Source organism: Dryobates pubescens, chromosome 8 (genome assembly GCF_014839835.1).
Source record: "Dryobates pubescens isolate bDryPub1 chromosome 8, bDryPub1.pri, whole genome shotgun sequence".
Classification (NCBI taxonomy): domain Eukaryota; kingdom Metazoa; phylum Chordata; class Aves; order Piciformes; family Picidae; genus Dryobates; species Dryobates pubescens.
Window position 1 is genome coordinate 7,995,267 of NC_071619.1, and position 22,398 is coordinate 8,017,664.

At 43.6% G+C, this 22,398-nt stretch overlaps 1 protein-coding gene across 2 annotated transcripts in view; it reads right to left on the reverse strand.

Moving 5' to 3' along the window:
• RBM20 (RNA binding motif protein 20) overlaps positions 1 to 22,398 on the reverse strand; it is a 115,881-nt gene that overhangs the window by 1,910 nt on the left and 91,573 nt on the right. Inside the window, exons 6-13 of one of the 2 annotated variants that reach the window (XM_054163423.1) lie at positions 19,188 to 19,331; positions 17,612 to 17,743; positions 15,048 to 15,127; positions 13,548 to 14,232; positions 11,595 to 11,693; positions 9,475 to 10,144; positions 5,918 to 6,037; positions 5,079 to 5,200 (exon numbers count right to left, since the gene is read on the reverse strand). In XM_054163423.1, the coding sequence (XP_054019398.1) occupies positions 5,079 to 5,200; positions 5,918 to 6,037; positions 9,475 to 10,144; positions 11,595 to 11,693; positions 13,548 to 14,232; positions 15,048 to 15,127; positions 17,612 to 17,743; positions 19,188 to 19,331 (2,052 nt within the window). Of the gene's footprint in view, positions 1 to 5,078; positions 5,201 to 5,917; positions 6,038 to 9,474; positions 10,145 to 11,594; positions 11,694 to 13,547; positions 14,236 to 15,047; positions 15,128 to 17,611; positions 17,744 to 19,187; positions 19,332 to 22,398 lie in introns of both variants that reach the window. The other variant, XM_054163422.1, reaches the window with a different exon arrangement.

Genomic DNA, 22,398 nt, shown 5'->3' on the forward strand with positions numbered 1-22,398 from the left:
CTGGACGGAAAGAAGCTCTTTCAGCAGCGGCTAGTGTGGAAAGACACATGGGAAATTCCAGCATAACAATGTAAAGATGCTCTTATTAATGACTTGCACGTTATTGCATGCAAAAATGACTGACCCACACATTATGAGGACCATAAAACTCTCTTTTCCAGCTCATTATTTGCTCTGACTTGTAATGAAAAGACCATCTCACATCACTGCAAAATTTTGTCTACTTGAAGGATTCTCCCAGAGTACAGTTTACTCTGGCATCCATGAGGAAGAAGTGAAATGAGAAGTAAATGTAAAACCCCCAAGCCTAAGGGCTGTGTTAGGACTGTTGGGTTGTTTCACATAAATAGAAAAAGACTTGGGGGTACTGGTGGATGAGAAGCTCAATATGAGTCATCAGTGTAGACCTGCAGCCCACAAAGCCAATAGTATCCTGGGCTGCATCAAGTGTAGCTAGGAGGTAGAGGGAGGTGATTCTCTGCTCCACTCTGGTGAGACTCCACCTGCAGTACTGCATCCAGTTCTGGAGGCCCTAGTACAAGAAAGATCTAGATGTGCTGGAACATGTCCAGAGAAGGACCATGAGGATGATCAGAGGGCTGTCTCCTATGGAGACAGACTTAAGAGAGTTGGGGCTATTCAGTCTGGAGAAGACAAGGCTCTGAGGATACCTTACTGTGGCCTTCCAGTATCTTAAGGGGGCCTACCAGAAAGCTGGGGAGGGACTTTTCAGGATGTTAGGTAGTGATAGGACTAGGGGGAATGGAGAAAACTAGAAGTGGGTAGATTCAGATTGGATGTTAGGAAGACGTTTTTCACCATGAGGGTGGTGAGACACTGGAACAGGTTGCCCAGGGAGATGGTGGAAGCCCCATTCCTGGAGGTTTTTAAGGCCAGGCTGGATGTGGCTCTGAGCAACCTGATCTAGTGTGAGGTGTCCCTGCCCATGGCAGGGGGTTGGAACTAGATGATCCTTGAGGTCCCTTCCAACCCTAACAATTCTAGTATTCTATGAAATACTGGTTTTAGGTGTAAGAGGTACATCAGAAAGTGCATACCAGTGACAAAGTGACAACTGCAGCCTCGTTGCTCTGAGTACAGAGACGTGGCTGTAGAAATTACACAACTCTCAGTCTTGATCCCCGGGTACAAAAGTCAATGTGGCAGAAAGCCAGAGTCAATGTTACAGTAGTATACAGAGATATAAGTTCCATAAAGGCTGGGAGAAGTGATCTGTACACCATGAACCATAATCAATCACTAATGCTTGTCATTTGATCAGATAACACATGCATTTCTGGCTTTTAACGATTACTAACCAAAATAAGGCTGAGGTTTATCCACCACCCTTAGCTATCAGGAGTACCACAAGTGCCATTTTTGAAGTTCATAGATGACTTTGATTAATTTATAGCAAAATGACAGTCAAGAGAATTTTCTTTTTCTTCATTTAAATACAAAGCGTAAAGGCAGTAGAGGACAGGATAAAATGCTGCACTGAGTTGCCAAGGTAGTTGCAGCAGATGAATCTAACAGCTTTTTGTGGTAGTGGTGGGAGGGATGGCCAAATGATGGACTTTTTGGACATGGAACATGCAGTGGATCTGTAAACACAAATGCCACCTGGGAAAATCATCTATGAAGCTGAAGAGAGCAGGCTGACAAAGAAACAGTTCATTATTTTTCAGTGATTGTGGCTCTTCAAGGGGCACCACACTCAGATGAAATTGATTCTTTTACTTCAGGACAAAATCTTCATGATCTAGGCAAGACTTTTGTAAGAAAACTGGTAGCCTAACTGTTCAGTTTTGCATTTAAATACAAGTGCTGAACATACCCTTTGGATATGGCTCCAAGATCACATGAAAAACAAGTAGCAAATCAACTAAAGACTCACAGCCATGAAAGTACTTGGGACAACATTGTTGTCATTGGACAATAGCATTTGTCCAATTTGACTTGGAGCTGATGGAGTGGGTCCAGAGGAGGGCCACGAAAATCATCAGGGGGTTGGAGCACCTCTGCTATGAGGACAGGCTGAGGGAGTGGGGGGTGTTCAGCCTGGAGAAGAGGAGGCTCTGGGGAGACCTAAGAGCAGCTTTCCAGTACCTGAAGAGAACCCACAGGAAGGATGGAGAGAGACTGTTTATGAAGGCTTGTGGTGATAGAACGAGGGGCAATGGCTTCAAACTACAGAGGAGCAGATTTAGATTGGATATTAGGAACAAGTTCTTTAGCATGAAGGTAATGGAACACTGGAACAGGCTGCCCAGGGAGATGGTTGGAGCCCCTTCCCTGGACATATTCAAAGTGAGGCTTGACAGGATTCTGGGCAGCCTGATCTAGTTGAGGATGCCCCTGCTGACTGCAGAGGGGGTTGGAATAGATGACCTTCGGAGGTCCCTTCCAACCCAGACCATTCTATGATTCTATGTAGGCAAGACAACAGAAAGCCAGTCTGTAGCAGCAGTCCCATAGCTTCTCATAGAATGCAAGTTAAGAGTCCATATTCTTATGTTGGTGCATACACTCATGACATTACATCATGCTAGGAGAAAAATGCCATTTCTTGCAGAGGGCATAAATAACCTTTCTTGCAACGGAAATGGTTCTAGTAATACGGAGCAATGATTTGAAACTTGCTGAATTTCTACCGGAGCAGGCACAATTTGGATGAGATTGACTTCCTCCATTTAGTGTGATAAGCGGTACAACTCAACAGAACAGTCTGTTTTCATGACCATATTTGACAGGTTTAATTTTAACAGCTTATTTGGTCATTGTTCCTTTATCTCTAGTCAGGGCTAGAGATCTACCACAGTACTCACAGGAAATGCCTTTATAGGAAGAAAAAGAGGGTTCTTTTCACACTGACTCAGTTTTAGTTGGACCTTCTTTACCTATGATTCTAACAAAACCTAGAAACTGAAATAATAATAATAATAAACCAGGTTGGAAGAGACCTTCAGGGTCATCGTGTCCAACCCCTCAACCAATCCAACCCACCTAAACAACTAAACCATGGCACCAAGCACCCTATCAAGTCTCCTCCTGAACACCTCCAATGATGATGACTCCACCACCTCCCCAGGCAGCCCATTCCAATGGGCAATCACTCTCTGTATAGAACTTCTTCCTAACATCCAACCTAAATAAAACCCCTTTTCGCCCATGTGACCAGTTATCAGGGGTAGGAGCTGGAGATGCAGTCTCCTTTAGCATGAGTTTCTCTGGGACAGACTCCCATGATATATACCACCCACACTGAGTGGGGCTACCTCTGGTGAATCCCTCTGGAACTTTTTGTATGAAGCAAAAAAAGGCATGCAAACTGGGCACCTGTTTTTCAAGCTTACACTTGGAGAATCCATTATTAGCAATCACCACAGCTCTACAGTCTTTGAAAGCTAGGGGCTTTTGTGTAATTAAAGCCATGTAACTTCAGGAAAGTCTAGAAAAAATTCTCCCAAAGAAATTATTTGTCATTGAGTGTCACTAGAAAAGCTAATGCCTGCTAGCCTGCCAGGGAGAGATGGCTATCCCTGGAAGAGCAGCAGAGCTCCAGCATTTACTGGCAGAGGGGACAGAGAAAGAAGGGGCAGCTTTGCTTTGCTCTTTCATGGCTTTTGTTAAGTGTGTGCAAATGTCAGCAAGAGCCACCTGCAGTGTGCACACCAACCTGCACACAGGCAGTGACTAGAGATGAGAGGCAAGGCTACTTCCTCTGAGCAGCCCTCAGCACAGGGCAGTTCATGCTCTCATGACTGCCACTCTAAACTGTTCATCTGCGTAGTGATAAAGGCAAGGTCTTGTGACTGAGCTGCAAGCACCCTTGGTCTCTGTGTGCTGTTTTCTGGTGCTGATATGCTTGTGGCATGTATAAGTAACTACATGCTTCTGCATGTCCTTATTCAGTGGTGATTCAGTGGTAGAGCTCCGAGCGGCTGAACCAGCGCTCTGCTCTGTAGCACAGGGAGGCAGCTTCAGCAGGTCACAGGAAATGCCCGGGAGAGCCCCTGCGTGACGGAGTGCTGCGTGTTGAAGCACGCTGCAGAACCTCACTGAATGCAAAAATAAGTCTGGCAGCATTATTAAACAAGTGGCATGTTTAATATGCTTGAAATTTTGCAATGAGACAGACTGCTGAGGGCTCACTCCCAGTGGTAGAAATGTCTGGGACCCTCAAGAACTGTGCGTTAAAGATCTGAGCTGCATGCTGTGCTAGAGATAAGGACCAAATGTAGATGAGAAGATCAAATCATCACCTGCCCCCATTTTATTTATGACCCTGAAGCTAATTTTAAGGATCTGGGAGTAAGAATCACAGAAACATTCAGGTTGGAAAAGACCCTCAGGATCACCAACTCCAAGCAATAACCCTACTCTACAAAGTTCACCCCTAAACCATATCCCCAAGCACCACATCTAAACGACCTTTAAGCACATCCAGAGTTGGTGTGCTTTAACCACCTCCCTGGGCAGCACATTCCAATGCCTGACCACTCTTGCTGGGAAAATTTTTTTCCTAATGTCTAGTCTAAACCTACCCAGTCACAGCTTGAGGCCGTGAACATTTGTAACTACTAAAAAGCTCTTCTGATCTAAATTTTCATAGTATCATAGTATCAGTCAGGGTTGGAAGGGACCACAAGGATTATCTAATTCCAACCCCCCTGCCATGGGCAGGGACACCCCACACTAGATCAGGCTGGCCAGAGCCTCATCCAGCCTGGGCTTAAACACCTCTGGGGATGGCACCCCAAGCACCTCCCTGGACAACTCATTCCAGAGCTTCACCAGTCTCATGGTGAAGAAATTCCTCCTCACATCCAGCCTAAATTTCCCCACCTTCAGCTTCATGCCATTCCCCCTAGTCCTATCACTACCTGACATCCTGAGAAGTCCCTCCCCAGCCTTCTTGTAGGCCCCCTTCAGATACTGGAAGGCCACCATTAGGTCACCAATTTTGCTCCATTTGAATTCTGTCCACAGAATAAAAATACTTTTTTTTGGGTCCCATCATCTACCTTATGCACACCCCATTAGCTAGCTGTCATCTAGTTCAAGTGTGGTTTTACCTGAAGATTTTTGTAGTGAACAGTACTTCTGCAGTGATTCGTCTTCGCTGTCTCTTCATTGGTGTAGAAGAGTCCACAGAGCTTGCAGTAAAACCCAGTCCTAGGCACCACAAATTCCACACCTATTGAGAAATTCTGAATTACATTAAAATGTCACTTGGAACCCTTGCCCTCCACAGTGAAACTTGTTTTCAAGGAAAGAAGTTGCTGTTTAGTTGAGTGACATAGATAGGAAGACTGAATCATTCTCTGTTTTCCCCGATTTTGCCATACTGAGCTGCAATTTAAAATCCTGTGCATTGCACATACATTTCCCTCTTCTCTCATAGATGTTATACATAGTTTTAAATGTGTGCATAATATTGACTGGAAACCTCACTGTGTCCCTTCAAGGGCTAGAATAGCAATAGTACCTATTAGCAGTAAATTCATGCTTAATTTACACAGATTGCTCTTTTAGGCTGTACTTCTTTCAGGTGTTTTACTCATGATCAGTGTTTACACAGTAGAATTAAACCTTTTGCTTATACTGAAAGTATAAGCAATACTTTCATGACAAAGGCTTTTAAATTGCTAAGTATTTTTCAACTATATTTCATACATGGTCCAAGGTTAGTTATTTCACCTCATCAGCAATATTAGCAGCTATCTTTTGCCATTCGTGTGGAAGGAAATTAGCCATGATCTTATAATCAACAGGCCGTTCATTTCAACAGCTGCCCCTTTACCATAGCCCTTTCCTTCCCTCTCCTCACATCTGTTCTGAAAAATACAGCAAGTAGCCTTAAAGTGACACCTTGTTGTAAGCTCTAGGTATTGCAGTGGGTGGCCGAACATACCCAGGGGAATGCTGAGCTCGGTGAAGACATCCTCTTGTTCCCAGCCTGGTGGAGAGTGCCTCCTTTTAGAGTCTGCCTCTGGGTATTCCAGAGACCTCGTTTCCAGGTACCTAGAATTTGCTTAACAAATGAATAGATGCATTGAATGAAACAGCTTATTAGTTTAAAGAGATGACTGTAAGCTTCTTGGGAACACTTTCTGGGTGTATCTATAAATAAAGTAAAATCTGGAAATAAATGCTTTTCCATTCCAAGCAGAGGCCTGCTCAATGCAACTCCAACAGCTGTACTACACTGTGCAGTCACCCTCATTTCTCCCAGCAGATCATTTTTCCATTTCTAATTTCATGTTCATTATGTTTTTCTTTTCATATTTTAATCTCCAAATAGATCTGAAACATTATACATGCCTCTGGCACAAGCATGGTCCAACTGCAGCTCTGTAACCACATATGGTACTGCATGACCAGTGATGAAGCTGGGATAATGCAGGGCGTGTAAGAAAGGGAGAGTCAGCAGGACCTGGTAAGAGCAAATCTCCAAACTGCCTAAGGAGATGTGGTTGGCAGACAACACTTCCTCTTGTAGGACCTCTACAGCACCATTGTCACCTTCTCCCTGGAGCCACACTTCTCTCATCCTCAGCTCTCCAAGGGATAATTCCTGCTGGATAGCTTTTGGCCACTTGAAGAGTTTGGTTCCTGGCCAGTAGGGATGGGATGGTTGATCCCTGCTGACTGACATTAATGGACACAGGTAGGAGAATCAAGGTGTGGGAAGCAGTGGATTGATTAGCTGAGGCAGATAAAGCCAGTCAAAAGAACAGATGCTCTCCCTTCCCAACATGTGAATTGCTTTTATGTTGAAACAGAGAAATTTGTTATCACAGAGCACCAGAATTAACGATCAGCTGGTCTGATTTCTATTCTTCAGTTCTTACATCAAAGAACCAGTTCCTTTACCCCAGCAAGATTTCTAATGCATTGCAAATTTCACCTAGATAAGGGACATATTTTCTCATAAAACAAATATATTTTTGCCCAAACCAAACCCTTCCTGCCTTTCAAGTCTGTAGTTCAAAGATCTGTAATTTTTGGCTGTGAGAATGAATTTTTCTTCATTGTTTAAAATATGGCTATTACACAATTTAAAAGAAAGAAAATGTTAAAATCCTGACTGGTCAGCTCTCAAGTTAACTTGAAGCCTATCCCAGGTTTCCAAATCTGCAGCAGAGATCTTGGGAAACTTGCAAGCTTCAGCTTGTTCTAAAGACACCCAGGGACCTTCTAGCAACGGAAGTCCCACTTAGTTGATTTCTGAGCTGGCAGCTGGATTTGCAAAGAGCCTGCAGCCTTGCCCTGCAGATCTCAATATCAAGTCCATGGCAGAAACCTGGGAAGCACAAGCTCCCCAGGAGCTTCCAGGCTCCCTGTTGGCATGTTGGAAGCTGAGATACTGAAAACACCAAAGTAACTATGCTCTTGGGATACTCAACTCTTTCATCATCTGTCTACCTATGAAGTAGGCAGCCCAAGGGAGCCAATCTTGCCATCCCTGTTCAGTGGATAAGGAACTGGCTCAAAGGTCACATCCTGAGGGTAGTGCTCAATGGCTTGAAGTCTAGATGGAGAGCAGTGACAAGTGGTGTCCCCCAGGGGTGTGTACTGTTTAATATTTTTATCAGTGATACAGACAGTGGGATCAAGGGCACCATCAGCAAGTTTGCAGATGACACCAGGCTGAGTGCTGCTGTCAACATGCCAGAGGGACAGGATGTCATCCAGAGGGACCTGGACAAGCTGCAGAGGTAAACCTCAAAGTTCAACAAGAGCAAGTGTGAGGTTCTGCACCTGGGCCAGAACAATCCTCACTATCAATACAGACTGAGGGATGAGGTGTTAGAAAATAGCCCTGCGGAAAAGGCTTTGGGGGTGCTGATGGAGAGAAGCTGGACATGAGCAGATAGTGTGAGCTTGCAGCCCAGAAAGCAAATCACATCCTGGGCTGCACCAAAAGATGCATTGCCAATAGATCCAGAGAGGTGACTCTGCCACTTTACTCTGTTCCGGTGAGACCTCACCTGGAGTACTGTGTGAAGGTCTGGAACCCTCAATATAGGAAGGACATGGACCTGATGGGGAGGGTTCAGAGGGCCACAAAAATGATCAGGGGGTTGGAGGACCTCTGCTACAAGGACAGGCTGAGGGAGCTGGTGGTGTTCAGCCTGAAGAAGAGGAGGCTCTGGGGAGACCTAAGAGCAGCCTTCCAGTACCTGAAGTGGGCTGACAAAAAGTATGGAGAGAGACTGTTTACAAGGGGCTTCAAACTACAGAAGAGCAGATTTAGATTGGAGGTTAGGAACAGGTTCTTTACCATGAGGGTAGTGGAAGACTGGAACAGGTTGCCCAGGGAGGTGGTTGGGGCCCCATCCCTGAAAATACTCAAAGTGAGGCTCAACAGGGCTCTGGGCAACCTGACCTAGTTGAGGATGCCTCTGTTGACTGCAGAGGGGGTTGCAGTAAATGACATTCAAAGGTCCTTTCCAACCCAGACCATTCTATGATTCCCAGCCCCAGGGAGTTTGCATGTCAGTGTTATCTGCAAATATGTGAAGCATGACAAAATGTTTTCTGGCCAAACAGGTAAGGATTGAAAACAGAGAGTGTTTCAAATCTATCCTGGAGGAAGAAATTAGTTCAAAACCAGATATTTACATTAAATATTCCAGCATTTTCTTGTGGAAAATTTCACCCTTAAAAATCTCCCAGTGTCTTCTGTTCACAAGCTTTGCACCATCACATGGGCTGTGGGAGTAGCAACAAAAAAAGTGTTCCTGGCCAACGTGCTCTATGCTTTTTACCACTTCCTCTCGTTAAACAGCTCATTTGCTCAAGTTTCATTTGAAAGTGCAACGAGGAACAGAACTCGCTTTCAGACACTTAGGATCTCTTTCTTTTCCTGACAGCTAAAATACTATTAGGCAGCTACGATTACATTTATTGGCATTACCTCACAGCATGTCCTATCAGTTATATTAAAGGCAGCATGTGGTGGATAACTGGAGATGATAAGGCATATATTTACACGAACAGAGACTGAGAAGTAACAATCTACAGATGATTTCCATCTTACTAACACTTCAGTACCGCGTGTAAGCATACCCACCTTGTCCAGGGGCCAGCCAGACATTACAGATACTTCTCTGTTGACCTTCAGAGACTGTCACTCATTTCATTGACAATTCCAAATAAATTTAGCAAGGCACTGAAAGAGTTCAGCTAAACTCATGTGAACCTTGACATGACAATTATAGCAGCTTATGCCTTTCAGAAAGCTTGCAAGCTGCTTATCATATTTCCTTTACACTATTCAGCTAAAAGCCTCTAATGGTTTAGCTCGGGAAAGGCACTGGAGTTCTTCTACCGAGCTGCTCCAAGGACAAGTCTTGATACTATTAGCAACATTATTCTTGTTAGCAATAAATTTCAGGCTACTGTCAAGGAAAACATGCAAGGCTCCGTGGGCTGAAAAGAAAAAGAACCAAGAACGATAGTTACCCTTGGCCTCTGGACACTCTTGGCTTCCATGTCTTGTTTCCTCACTAGTGTTTTTAACAAGCATTTCCATAACTTCTCTGCTCTGCTCTGCTTGTGAACCCATCTGTTTGCAGTCATCTATAAATGTATCAGGGAGATGGAGAGTCTCTTCTTTCAGATGAACAGAAGGTATATGGTGATCTTCAGGCTCTAAACAAGTGTCAGAGCTCTTATCAATTTTTCCTTCCTTCTGCTGGGGATCAGACTCCTTAACAGATTCGTCTTCATGCAGTTCCTCTGGCTTTTGCTGAGGGTCCAGGTTTAGGCTTGATGCTTCAGTGACAGCATCATCATTATCATCACCTTCATCATCATCCTGACAGCCACTGGAAGTTACACTGCCCTTGGCTGATCCGAAGCTTGTTTCTAAAGCTTTATGGGCAAATTTGTCTTCAGTTCTGGTTAAGTGGCTGTGATCATTTTCCAGTTCTAATGTGGCTGACATACAGGGACACATTTCTGATGCAGTTTTATTTTTCTGATCCACTGGCACTATTTCTTCAAGCTCAGTTATATCAGGCTCCATAATTAAATCATCTTCTCCCACTTCATCTACTGTCACTAATTCCTCCATGTTAGTGGGATACCAGGTCTCACCTTCTATCTCACTTCCACTCTCCCAGTCTCGGTCCTGTCACAAAAATGTAAAACATTTGAGAGATCAGTGGTTGTAGAGTATCACTGTTAAAAAGTGGGTTTTGAACACCAGTAACCTCCAAGAACTTTGATCTGGCCATGCTTAACTTCTCTTGTATTTTAGTTTCAAAGAATGGCATGCCTCACTGTTGTGATTTTAAACCTTATGCACAAGGACAAGCAACTTCTAACTATCACACAGACTTCACTTTGTAGAGATTCTATAACTGCCCTGGGCACTACAGTCTCTCCAGTCTCCTGCTTTTTACATTTCTGTAAGCAGTAGAAGGTGGCACAACCTGTTATACTTTATATTATGCATCTGATGCTGCTATGTGATCTCTAAGGAAATGAAACTTTGCCCTTCCACTGACTTTAAGCCACGGTGGTGAGAAAGAGGCAGCACTGAGAATATACTGAACCCCAGACTAGACACTGTGGCCTTCACTTTCCTGGACTAGGTCCTTTAAATTCCTACAGTGATTGAGACAATGTGACCACATTTGGCAGTCATTTCCTTCCAAAAGCAAGAGCCCTCTGCCAGAGACTATGTTGGCAGAGAATGGTCAAGACCTTACGAAAAGCCAGTTTTACAATCATACTTCAAAGTACATAATATGAAATACCTTATACATGCAGTTACAGACTTCTAGGACCTAGCCACTAATAGTGGACCTCAGAAGTATTAGAATTATAGGATATGCTTCTTTTAAGACACACTTGCAGCTTAGATTTCAGCTCCCAGACTCATCATGTACACAATCTATTAATAATCTGTATTCTCCTCCTGTCTGGCCATTCCCACACTTCCCCTCCTAGAATCCTAAAACAGCATGAAAACTCTGGGAGTTGACACCGTTCTTGCCAGGAGATCAGTTTCCTACAGCAACAGATATCACTGGCTTCCATATCTGACCATCAACCCATGACCCTACAGATATGAAGCTGGAGGAATTCCAAGGACATTGCTGTCCCTGACTGTGATGCTGCGGTAGGGGTGCCGTAAAGACATCATTTAATTAAAACCAGAAACAATCAGAAAAGGCTACTATCTATAGCCCATCTAAGGTTAATGGTCTGAAAAGCTGACATCATTAGGCCCCTCCTTCTCCACTGACTGTGCCTCCTATTTCTGGGCACGGTTGATGAAGTTACCCGGTTCACTTGGGCATACGCTATGTAAGTTGCCAGTGCCAACGGCTATGCATGTGAAGCAATGTACATGGGCAAAGAGCAACTAAAAAAAGAGTTCTGGAGACTTCAGGAAAAGCTATCCCTTAATGCAGAGGTCAAGATAAGGCAAGTTAATTTAGACAGCCTCCTTCTGTAACCCCTTTAGAAGCTTTTCCATGAGGGTTTAATATTTCAGTGGGGAGAAGGTGCTACCAAACCTGGGTTTTCACTAATTTTGCCCCAGAAGCTGCACCAAACAACACGTCACCAACCTTCTCTTTTCTCGTGTTTTCCACAACCTCTCCAGATTCTTTTCCTTGTTTATTAGCTGAAGGTGAGCTCTTCTCTGGAACTTGCTCCTCTTTTCCATGCTAAAATAAATACAACATATACACGTATAGCAACACACAGTGGTGCTCTAGCGTGTTGCTATTCTGGGTTCAGGGAAGCAAAGTCACTCACAAGGTCACATTCTTTATTTCTAAAGTTTATGCAAGTCAGCTAGGCTGTGGGAAAAGACCCAAGAGCTGCATTCCATTAGCAAAGCTGCACAAATAAGAATCAAGAAAAAGAAATTCAAACACAATTAGAGAGATGTAATTTATATCATAGAAGTGGTGAGAAGACAGATGGGGGAGAATGTGAATTCATTAAAATTTCCAGCCTCCACTCTGTTCTCTACTCACATCTGTTATGTTGGCTCAGACACGGTAAGGACAGCAGCAGTCTCAAAACTCTGCAAAAGGCCTCTACTGTTTTGTTTACTGATGTAGGATCAGTCAAGAATGTGACTGCTTGCATGGCTCATACCTTGGAAGAACAAAAATCACAGGACTACCTGGGTAAGAGGGGCAAGGTGAATGTGTGAGTTCAAGACATTCCAACCTTTTCCACCCTTTCAAAAGAAATTATTTGCAGTAGTCCCTGGAGAGGTATGCCTTTAACAAAGCCACTTAAAAACAACTTGAAAAACATACAGAGGAGTGTGCAACACCTGTGATTTAGGATGCTGTCTGACATTTCCCTCTGACATCTCCTCCCAAGGAACTACATATCACAGTGAAATACCAGCCAAAGAAGAAAGATAACAAAAGGTGTCACAGACACACGTATCTGTGGCATGAGATAATGCTGCTGCCTACCTCATGATACAGAGACTAGCTGAGTTATAAAATGTAGAGATTTCCACCAACCTTGCTTCCATGTGAGAACAAGAAACACAAGGTCAACTGAAACCAACCAAAGATGGCCCTGCCAGTACAAAGTCACAAGCTAGAGATGGACCCCTGGACAACAAAGCAGCTCTGCAGCCTCCTGTGCCAGCGTGCCTGTGGGGGGGGTGGCAGCAGTGTATCACCAGGGGAATACTGGGGGAGGCAAGGTGGCCAAAAGCCAGTAACAAGATCCCCACAGAGTAGGGTTATGAGCATAAGCTGCACTGGGAATGAATGGATAAGGCATCTTCATCTGTTCCCTCCACTTCTCCCCAGTGGAAAAATCAAACCCACAAACACAGCCACTTTGCAGACTGGGAGTATTGCTCTAGAGATCTCCTAATTTTACAAGTGAGCTGATTCAGTGCTTCTGCCATGGGAAGTGATTCCTGCTAGCACACTGAAGGGAGTGGTGTGCATTATCCCTGCCAGAACTGAGGGTAGGGACATATGATTAAGAGAACCCAATTGCTGTGCTGAGTCCACAAAAAAGAAAGTGTTCCTCATTAAAAGGTCACTCCCCATTTTAGCAGCATAACAATCAGTTCCCCTTATTGTCCTACAAATATGATGCGTCCCTCTAAAATACCACATCATTCCCAGATAACTTAAGGAGCTGATGGATGCAGAGAAAAGAGCTACAAAGTATTCTGCACAGACTTAGAAGAGAGAACAGCAGGGCAATTGCCTCTGTGCACAAAACCTGCATGCCAACAGCAGGTCATCACTTGGTTTTGTTGTGAATTGTCTCTTCCTCTCCTCTCACTCCTCACCCAGAGTTTCTGTCCATGTACCCAACACGATGGTGTAATAGATCTGCATGATGTAGGCAAAGATGGATACAAGGTGACCTCCCTAACTCATGTTCTAAGATTATGTTCCCTGATTTTATCATGGTGAAACAATGCATGTCACCAGCACCACACTCACAACTGACCTACAAGTATTTCAGAATATACATCAATTCAGCATTTGCCTTCTTCCTACAAATACTTTGACATCTCTATTTACCTCATTTTTGGGAGGCTTGCTTTCCTTCACATCACTGTCTTCAGCAGCAGTGTCTTCCTCTTGGTCTTTTTCAGCTTTCTTCACCTTATTCTTATCACTTTGTTTTTGCCTGGAGCCCTCAGATGCTTTGCCGTGCTTCTGCTCAGCCGCCTCCTCCCTGGCAGCATCCTCGCTGTAGGAGTGCCTGCGTTCCCTTGACTTGCCCTCTTCCTTCCTCTTCGATCTGCCAGGTAAATCCTGCAGCTGCCTCTGAAACTTGTCAGATTTTGACTTGGAGGTTTTTCGGTAATAGTCATCTTCCCTGCTCTTGTAGCCAGATAAAGGGTGAAGGGAGCCAGGGGAACCACTCCTTAAATATTTTTCCCTGTGCCCCCTGCCTCCTTCAATCCGTTCATCCAAATCAAACTTGTCCAGCTGTCGGGAATAGTGTTTCCTCTCATGTAACCACGAGTCAGTCCTGTCCCTCTTCTCATCCCCGTTCTCTCGCCATTCTCTGCTGTCTCTGTCTTCTTCCCGTCGAGAATACGGAGACTGATCCCACGACTCCCTCCCGTTTCCCCAGTCAGTCCTGCCAGGTCCCATCGGGCTGTGGGGTGAACTGCAGGAAGTAAAGCTGGGAGTGTGGGATCGGGGTGACAGGGAGCGGCTTATGGGGCTGCGAGAGCGAGGTCTCTCCGTGCCATACCTGCTGCAGAAGGAAAAGGCAGCTGTAACTGGCTGACCCACTGTGGTCTACCAAGTTCTTCTACACTGGAAACACATGGGCATGGCCTGGCTACTGTGAACCTGACCCCAGGCCTTTCACAGACATGCACTGCACAGCTGCAAACACAGTGAACAAGAGAAAAGGCAGTGTCATATCCACAGAGCTTAACTAAATCCCCACAGATCTGTCAAGAACATATTCATTCATTCTTAAAAGCATCTCATAGAGGGTTAGCATTAAAAGCTTATAACATGTTAATACCTTAACAATGACCCCAGTGTCTGTACCCTTAATACCCACTCATCCAGGGCATCTCTGAGACAAGTGACAAAGGTCACCTGTCTAAAAGAGATGTTTTATGACTGTGTTTCCTCTCCATTTTTTGCTGAAAGGTTCAGAAGCCAAGCAGAACAAAACTATACTCAATTACATTGTAATGTGACTTGGCTCTTTCCCTCTGGGTCTCACAGAACTCCCATCCTTCACACTTTTCACTCAAGGGTGAAGAAAAGGGAATGGCCTCATATTTGTGTTCTTCACTATTTTCTTAGTTATCATCAAGAGAAAGAAATAGTTCATTTATGTTCATAACATGTACATTTTCAATCTGATCTCATTATATAGGCCCTGCATCTATTATTGTTCCCACTTATGTTTTTACAGTGACCTGAAGTGAAATCCCAACTAAGAAATCAAATGAGATAAGAAAAGGAAGCACACAGACAATCCTTTTTCTGCCTGCAGATTCCCAGACTTATCCAGGTCCCAGCTCCAAACTACTGAGAACCCTTTACCTGTCTACTTCACGCATCAGGTCCCTCTCCCTCTGCGAGTGGATGTCCTGGATGATAGCAGCCACATTCTTACCTGGTTTCTAAATAAGACAAAGACACTGTTTAGCATGCTGCACTACTCTCCATGCTAATATAAGTGATTTATCCTTCAGAAAACAGCACCCGTGCATCAATCAGTTATACAACTACTGAGAAATATTTGGTTTCAGTGTTGTGGTTCAAGCTGGTATCTCAATAACATGATCAAAGCATTTAAATGATGCTAATGGAAAATGTGCTCCACTACACTGTAGCACTGTCTCCTCATATTTGGCTGCTGTAGCAGGCTTCAAAAACTAGCTTGTCCTTACCCTGATGCACTTTCACTACAGAGTATTTCCTAGGAATTGGATGCAAGGGAAAAATAACCAAATCATTTTTTTTCTCATACCTGAATTAAGTACATCTAGCAGTTTATCTTGGGAATGCACTACCTTCTCTCCAGCTCAGAGTTTAGCTCATTCTGGAGAACAGCTCTAGAAGACTATGTTTCATAGAATCACAGAATTGTTAGGGTTAGAAGGGACCTCAAGGATCACCTAGTTCCAACCTCCTTGCCATGGGCAGGGACACCTCACACAAGTTTAGACACATGAGCTTCAGAAAAAGCTAAGTGGAGGGAAGATGTGTGCTAGAAGTGTTGATCACTTGAGATTAAAGCTCATTTACAAAAGATGCACTACTCCAGGCTGGAGTGCACACAATTTGTCAAATGCTTGGAGCATGCACAGCTGAGCAACATAATCATGCAGGAACTCAGAGCAGTTTGTAGCAGTAAATAGCTCATGTGTGCTCCCACTTCCATGTTACCCTTTTTTGGTTTTTATCAAAGAGAAAGGGCTTTTGCTTAGGCAGAGAAAAATAACTCCAAGACCTGAAAACTGCCATTAGATAGACAGAAAATCTTCCTGAAATGTATGCAAACTATCACGGTCTCCTGGGTAACTCCTGTTGTGCCTCATATGAAGATGCATGATTCCCACCACCTTCCATCTGAATCACTCAGCGTACCCCATTAAGACAGACTGCCCTGGTTTATGAACTCCAGGCAACTCCTTTAAGTCTTCATAAACTGTTGTACATGTACAGGAGGGAAAGAGACATTTCCAAAGGTCAACCCAAACCATCTGAGTTACTTGTTTTGGCTCAAGGCTCTTTAAAGGCCCCTTAACCTCTTAAACTGGAACATTACAGAGTTATTGTATAAAATAACTTCGTGCTGTGGTAGATAATAGAATGTGAAGCTTCTCAGCTCTGCACTGCTGGTTCCAGGCCAACTGTCCATGAAAAAAACACAACCAAACAAACAAAAACCCAACTACAACAAACTCTCTTAGTGTTACAAATGGCAGTACATAAGCTTCCATATGCTCACACGAGCACTGATTTCTGGACATCACTCAGGTGTGCACATCAAAAATGTCCCACATTCCACGGAAAGTCCAAAGACTATTGCTCTGTTCTGACTCTATGTGGAAAAACAAAACAAACAAACCCAAACTCTTGCTCTTTAATTGAGGGAATTCACAAGAAAAATAGAATTAAAGCAGTGTGATGTTTAGCTCTTCCATCACTGTGTGGTATAGAGACTGTTCTACAGCTCAAGCTTACAAGCACTGGAAAGCATTTCTTCAGGCTTGGTGCCTGACTAGAAAGATAGGACTGTCTTTTTTTTTTGCTGACATGTTGTAGGTCACACCTTGAGTACTGTGTCCAGTTCTGGGCCCCTCAATTTAAGAAGGATATTGAGACTCTTGAATGTGTCCAGAGAAGAGCAGTGAGGCTGGGGAGAGGCCTCAAGCACAAACCCTATGAGGAGAGGCTGAGTGAGCTGGGATTATTTAGCCTGGAGAAGAGGAGGTTCAGGGGAGACCTCATTGCTGTCTACAACTCCCTGAAGGGAGGCTGTAGCCAGGACGGGGTTGGTCTCTTCTCCCAGGCAACCAGCACCAGAGCAAGAGGACACAGTCTCAAACTGCACCAGGGCAAGTTTAGGCTTGAGGTGAGGAGAAAGTTCTTCACAGAGAGAGTTGTTAGCCTTTGGAATGTGCTGCCCAGGGAGGTGGTGGAGTCACCGTCCCTGGAGGTGTTCAAAAAGGGATTGGATGTGGCACTTGAAGCCATGGTTTAGTAGTCATGAGGTGTTGAGTGACAGGTTGGACTTGATAATCTTTGAGGTTTTTTCCAACCTTACTGATTCTATGATTCCATGATCTTACATGTGACTGTGTTTTAAACCTTTGTGAGACCAAGCAATGTGAGGAGCTCTCTCAGAAGGAAGCTTAGAAGGGCTTTTTTGAAGTAATGATGCAAAAGGACCAGGAAAAAAAAAAAAAGGGATCTCTTCCAAAAGCTGAAATTTAGAACAACAGCAACCACTGAAGTATAAAAGATCCTTAACATACAGTCATTAATTTATCTTTACTGTCCCATAATATTAAAACATACATTAGAAATCAGTAATGTATTCTCCCCAGGATGTGCAAGGGGAATTCAGGAAATCTGACTAGCAATGACTATCTTACCTTCAGCTGCAATTCCTTGTATCGTTTAGACATCCTAATAAGCAACTTGTCATCATTTATCATAGCAGGTTTTTCTTTGTAGTACTGCACCATGGCTTGTGCTGCTTCACTGTAAGCCATTTCCAGGAAGGCCTAGCACAAATGAGAGCATTAAAATCTGCTACATCATTAAAAATGCAGAGTATAAGAGAGAATAGGCAGCACAGTAATTTTCATTTGGATTCTTTTCATGCAATATGTCTTTAAAAGTACAGAACAGGGTAGCTTTCCAGCTCTGGAGCTGAAACAGCGATGCTCAGCTATTAAAGACAGGCAACTTTAGAAGCCAGTTGAGTTAAAAGCTAAATGCCTGGAATCTAATCTTCTTTGATACATGAAAATATCACCTTTCCCTCACTTCCTCACTGGTGCTTCTATGCTATAGCCAGCTGCAGATGCAGGATGCAGCACTGCAACACTGCAGCATACACTACCCCTGTGACTGCCAGTTGTGTCTTGCAGAATTGCAAAGACCCAGACAAAAGCATCAGAGCAGCCAGAACAAAGGGCCCCTCCAAAAAAAAAAAAAAGAGTTTTAAAAACCTGAATGTTAACTAGCACTTTTATTTCCAAGAAGACTGCATTTGATGTGACTGCAGTTGAACTGGTCAAAGAATATACTCACAGCTATGTAATGACTTCATTCAGAAACATTACCATCTCGTACATTGCCCAGGGGTGTGGAATCTACATCCATCTGTACTGTCTGCTGCAGGTATGCAAGAGGAGCTTTGCAATCCTTCCCAACCTACCATCACTGGGAGACTTAAACTACATAAGGCAGACTTCAGCTACACAGAAAAAATTGCTCTCCTACAATCCAGTGCAGATCAAAAGGGAGTGAGTGAGGTGCCAGCAAGGGTGCAGCCTCCTTTTTTAGCACATGTGCACCAGATCACCCACAGAACCATGGCCTGAGGGCTCTGCCACCAGCCTGTGACTACAGTTATACCATTGCAGGATCTGCCTCTGGTCTAATAGTTCAGCAAACAGTGTAGGACAGCTGCACCAGGCTAGAGAACAATTCATTCTTCAGTGCCTCGTTCAGCTCCATGTGTATGGCTAAGAAAGCAATAACAACTTCCCAAACAGAACAAGAGAAGTCTGAAAGTAACCCTAAAAACATGGCTGAGAGAAGCAGAACAAGTCACTAACACTTAAAGGATTACCATTGTCATTGTTATTACTATTATCAAAAGTACAGCTTTACAACACTGCTTCACTGAGATTCCTAGGTTTGACAAACAAGAACTATGGGGAAGTGGTCATGTTTATGCCATCGTTTCATTCTGCTAATACCAGATTTTTTTTCAGTTGAAGAGCAGGCTTCATATATTCAAGTTGTTATTACAGACCAAAACCAACCAACAAACCCAAAACAAAAGCACACACAGAAAAAAAAAAAAACTAAACCAAACACAACACAAACAGAAACCAAACAAACCTAAAAGTCTATTTTCTCCAGAGACTCTATCTTCGTGTTAACAGGTCTTTATGCCAACAGACATCAGCACCAGTCACCCCAAATGCACAGTACCTGATTAGTAGATTTCATGAGGATATAGTTGGTGACCTTCCCAAATGGGAGGCCCAGGTTAATGACATCATTCTCTGTGCAGCTTCCCTCAGGGAGGTTACAGATGTGAACAACTCGCCCCAGCGTAGATTTCCTCTGGGGAAACTGGGGAGGAAAAAGAACACCACCAAACCATCTCAGTACAATGGGTTTTTTTATCTTAGATCGTCCAGACACTAGATAGAACCTTATTAGCACTGCAAAAATGAAATTCTCTATTCTGTATGCCTGTTATTAAGGACAAATATCCCCCTTTAAAACCCTGAATTTTAACATTGTGGATTAGAAACATGAACGGGAGGGGAAATGTTTAACTGCAGTGCAGCTGGTAATGGAGTCTCCATCTCTGAACATTACAAAGTCCAGAGAGGATTTCTGAAAGAGGTGCTCTCATGGAAACAGGATTAACAGTACTGCTGCAAGAGCTACCTTTCCACCTCAAATCTTATGGACTCCAGGGCTTCAGCTCCCTGGAATGTCACAGGCACGGGCCACTGCACTCTACTAAGCCCCAGAAAAAGTTTGGAGGACCCTCAATGTGAAGACAGAGTATCCCTGTTATTGGGAGGTCTCAGCCTGCTACTTCCCCCTCTTGCTGCAAAAACACGGTAGGAAGGACTTCTTTCCTGGACAGGCAGTGACCACTAGACATGCAGAGAGGCAAAGCTCCTCAACAGGGCTGGCACAGGCACATGACCTGGGTGCAGTAATCGCCTCCCAAGCATGGAAGTCTATTTTGGAGTGCTGGGGCAGTTCCCAAAGTGCCGCCCATCTCCCTGACATGGAAAGCAGGCTCTACACTCCTTGTGCAAAAAGGCTTCAGGGTATACTGAGAAAGAAACATAATTTATCCCAGCTAGTGACAGGTAAAACATTGTTCACACAGGATTAAGTCTTCCTAGACTACTTCCTATTTATGGTCTCTGCTACTAGGATTTTACTGTAGAAATAACTCTTCCTTCAGTCAAAATTGTGCCATTCAAGGGAAGATACAAATCACGTAATCTTGTGGGATCAAGTTCACCAGAGCCATCACAAATGTTTGGCTTGTCAGCAAGTTCACAAGTTAGAGAGCTAATGTTATCTTATTTACACCTTCGTCCCATTACCTTCCCCCCCCAGGCTTCACCACTTAACCATTTGTTTATTTTTGCTGCAACAGGACCCTCCATTATAGAGTCGCCTGCTATTTAGCTTTTATCTTAGAGAGCCTGCCCAAGTGCAAAAATGACGAAGTCCAGAAGTAAGATGTTTTCCCTAGCAGAAAAATAACAAGGACTTGATCCTGGAAAAGATGAAGCAACTTAACTCCACTGAAAAGAAAAGGAAGTGTTTGCTTGTATCTGGCACAGCTGTCCGTAGTGCACAACAGAATACAAATACAGCTAACAGAGGAAAAGGAAACTTTCCTAACAGCAAATGCAGTCCCAGTGAAGGAACACCCCAGGTCACCTGGCACCTTCTGCTTGTTTTGTTAGCTCTGTTAAGAGATGGCATGTTAAGAGTCTATGGGACTGTTCTTTACATAGGCTCCAGAGCCCATGCTCAGATACGTGCTCAGCACTACATTAAATCAAAGGACTGCAAGATGTTACCACCTCCCCATAACTGGCAAGGGCTTAAATTTAAACACTGCAACACCATAAATCTGCTGTAATTCATGATTAAGAAGTGGTCACATACTCACACCAGAAATCAATGGGCTGTACCAAGCAATAATCTTGTCAGCTGGTTGAAGTAAAATTGGATCCATTCATTAAACAGAGCTGTAAATCACAGCCAGAAAAGGAGCATACACCTTCCATATCCACAGTCAGGAAGTTCAGAGGAGCAGTTGTGTGTCGAGTGTTAAGTGTAATTTTCAATAAGACTTTAATAAACTTACTTTTACTTTGCAACCAGTGTCTACAGGAGTTCACCAATGCAGTTGGACACCTGCTACAAAAGTCACGCACCTTGTGCCATCTGCCATATTGCTTCATGAATCCAATTTGTGTGTTAACTGTTGTTTTGGTTGGTTGGTTTGGGGTTTTATTACAGGCTCCTTTTTTTTTTTTTTTTTTTAATGTTGGTTTCTTGTTTTTTCAAATCCATTAAACTCTTCTTGAATCTTTGATTCAATCTTTTCTAAAGATAAGCAACTGACAGTTCCATCCCTCTAACGTCAATGGCTCTCCGTGCCTGAACAAAGACTTGCAGCACTATCCTTCTTCTAAAGGCAAATAGAGAGTCATTTGCAGAGGGACAGCATGCAGCAAGTTCTTCCAGAAATCTGAACACTTTGTTTATGATTACATAGAGGGTCAAGTATAGTCTCTCACTGCTCAGTTAAATGGCAGCAGCTTAGCTGAAAGTGAATACTACCGTGTGCAAAGGTGCAATAAATTATAAGCCACCTGGGTCGGGGCGTGAATGACAGCTGGCAAATTGAATCTTAGCACCTCTAATATAGCTCCCTGTGCTTCCGAGGAGCTGCTGAAGGGAAAAAAAAAGAGGATATACAGTGTCCAGGAAAGTCAAAGTTATTGTTTCTTTTCTCTCTCATAGTGCTACAGGTCATTCAGAAGGAGAACTTCTGCAGGCAGCTTAAATGATAAATAGTGACAGATTCTGAGGAGAAATGATACTGGTATTAGCAGTAATTTCATTTGTTGTGAGGTTGACAGGCATGATGAAAAGGAACATTCCTCTGCACCCGCTGCTACTCCACCTCTGACCTTGGAGACAGCTGTCACGATCAGCTCAGCTCTTTGCTCCCCTGCACACAGTGTCTGTGACAGGCAGAAGCTAAAACCCCTTCAAATAACCTCTTGCAGAGCAAAACCACACAGTAGAAAATTGGTTGGATTAAGCAAATCTGGGTGATTTTTCTGTAAGCAATGCCTGATGTGAACTGTAGTGGCATAGGGACACATGTCAGCCTGGCTTTCCAGAGTGTCTGAGATCATATCAGGGTTTATACACAAAAATTAATAAGGTGAAAACTAGAACCCCTGGATTACTGTTGCTATTCCATGTATGCCCTAACATGAATCCTTGATGTCTCCAGCTTTAATTGTAGCTTCCCAATATTTGCTGAGCTTTGTTTTAGCCCTAGCAACTTTCTCTTTCCAGATTTGCTTCTATTTGACTTTTTTTTTTTTTAACCCTTGTTTTGTTTTGGTGTTGGTTT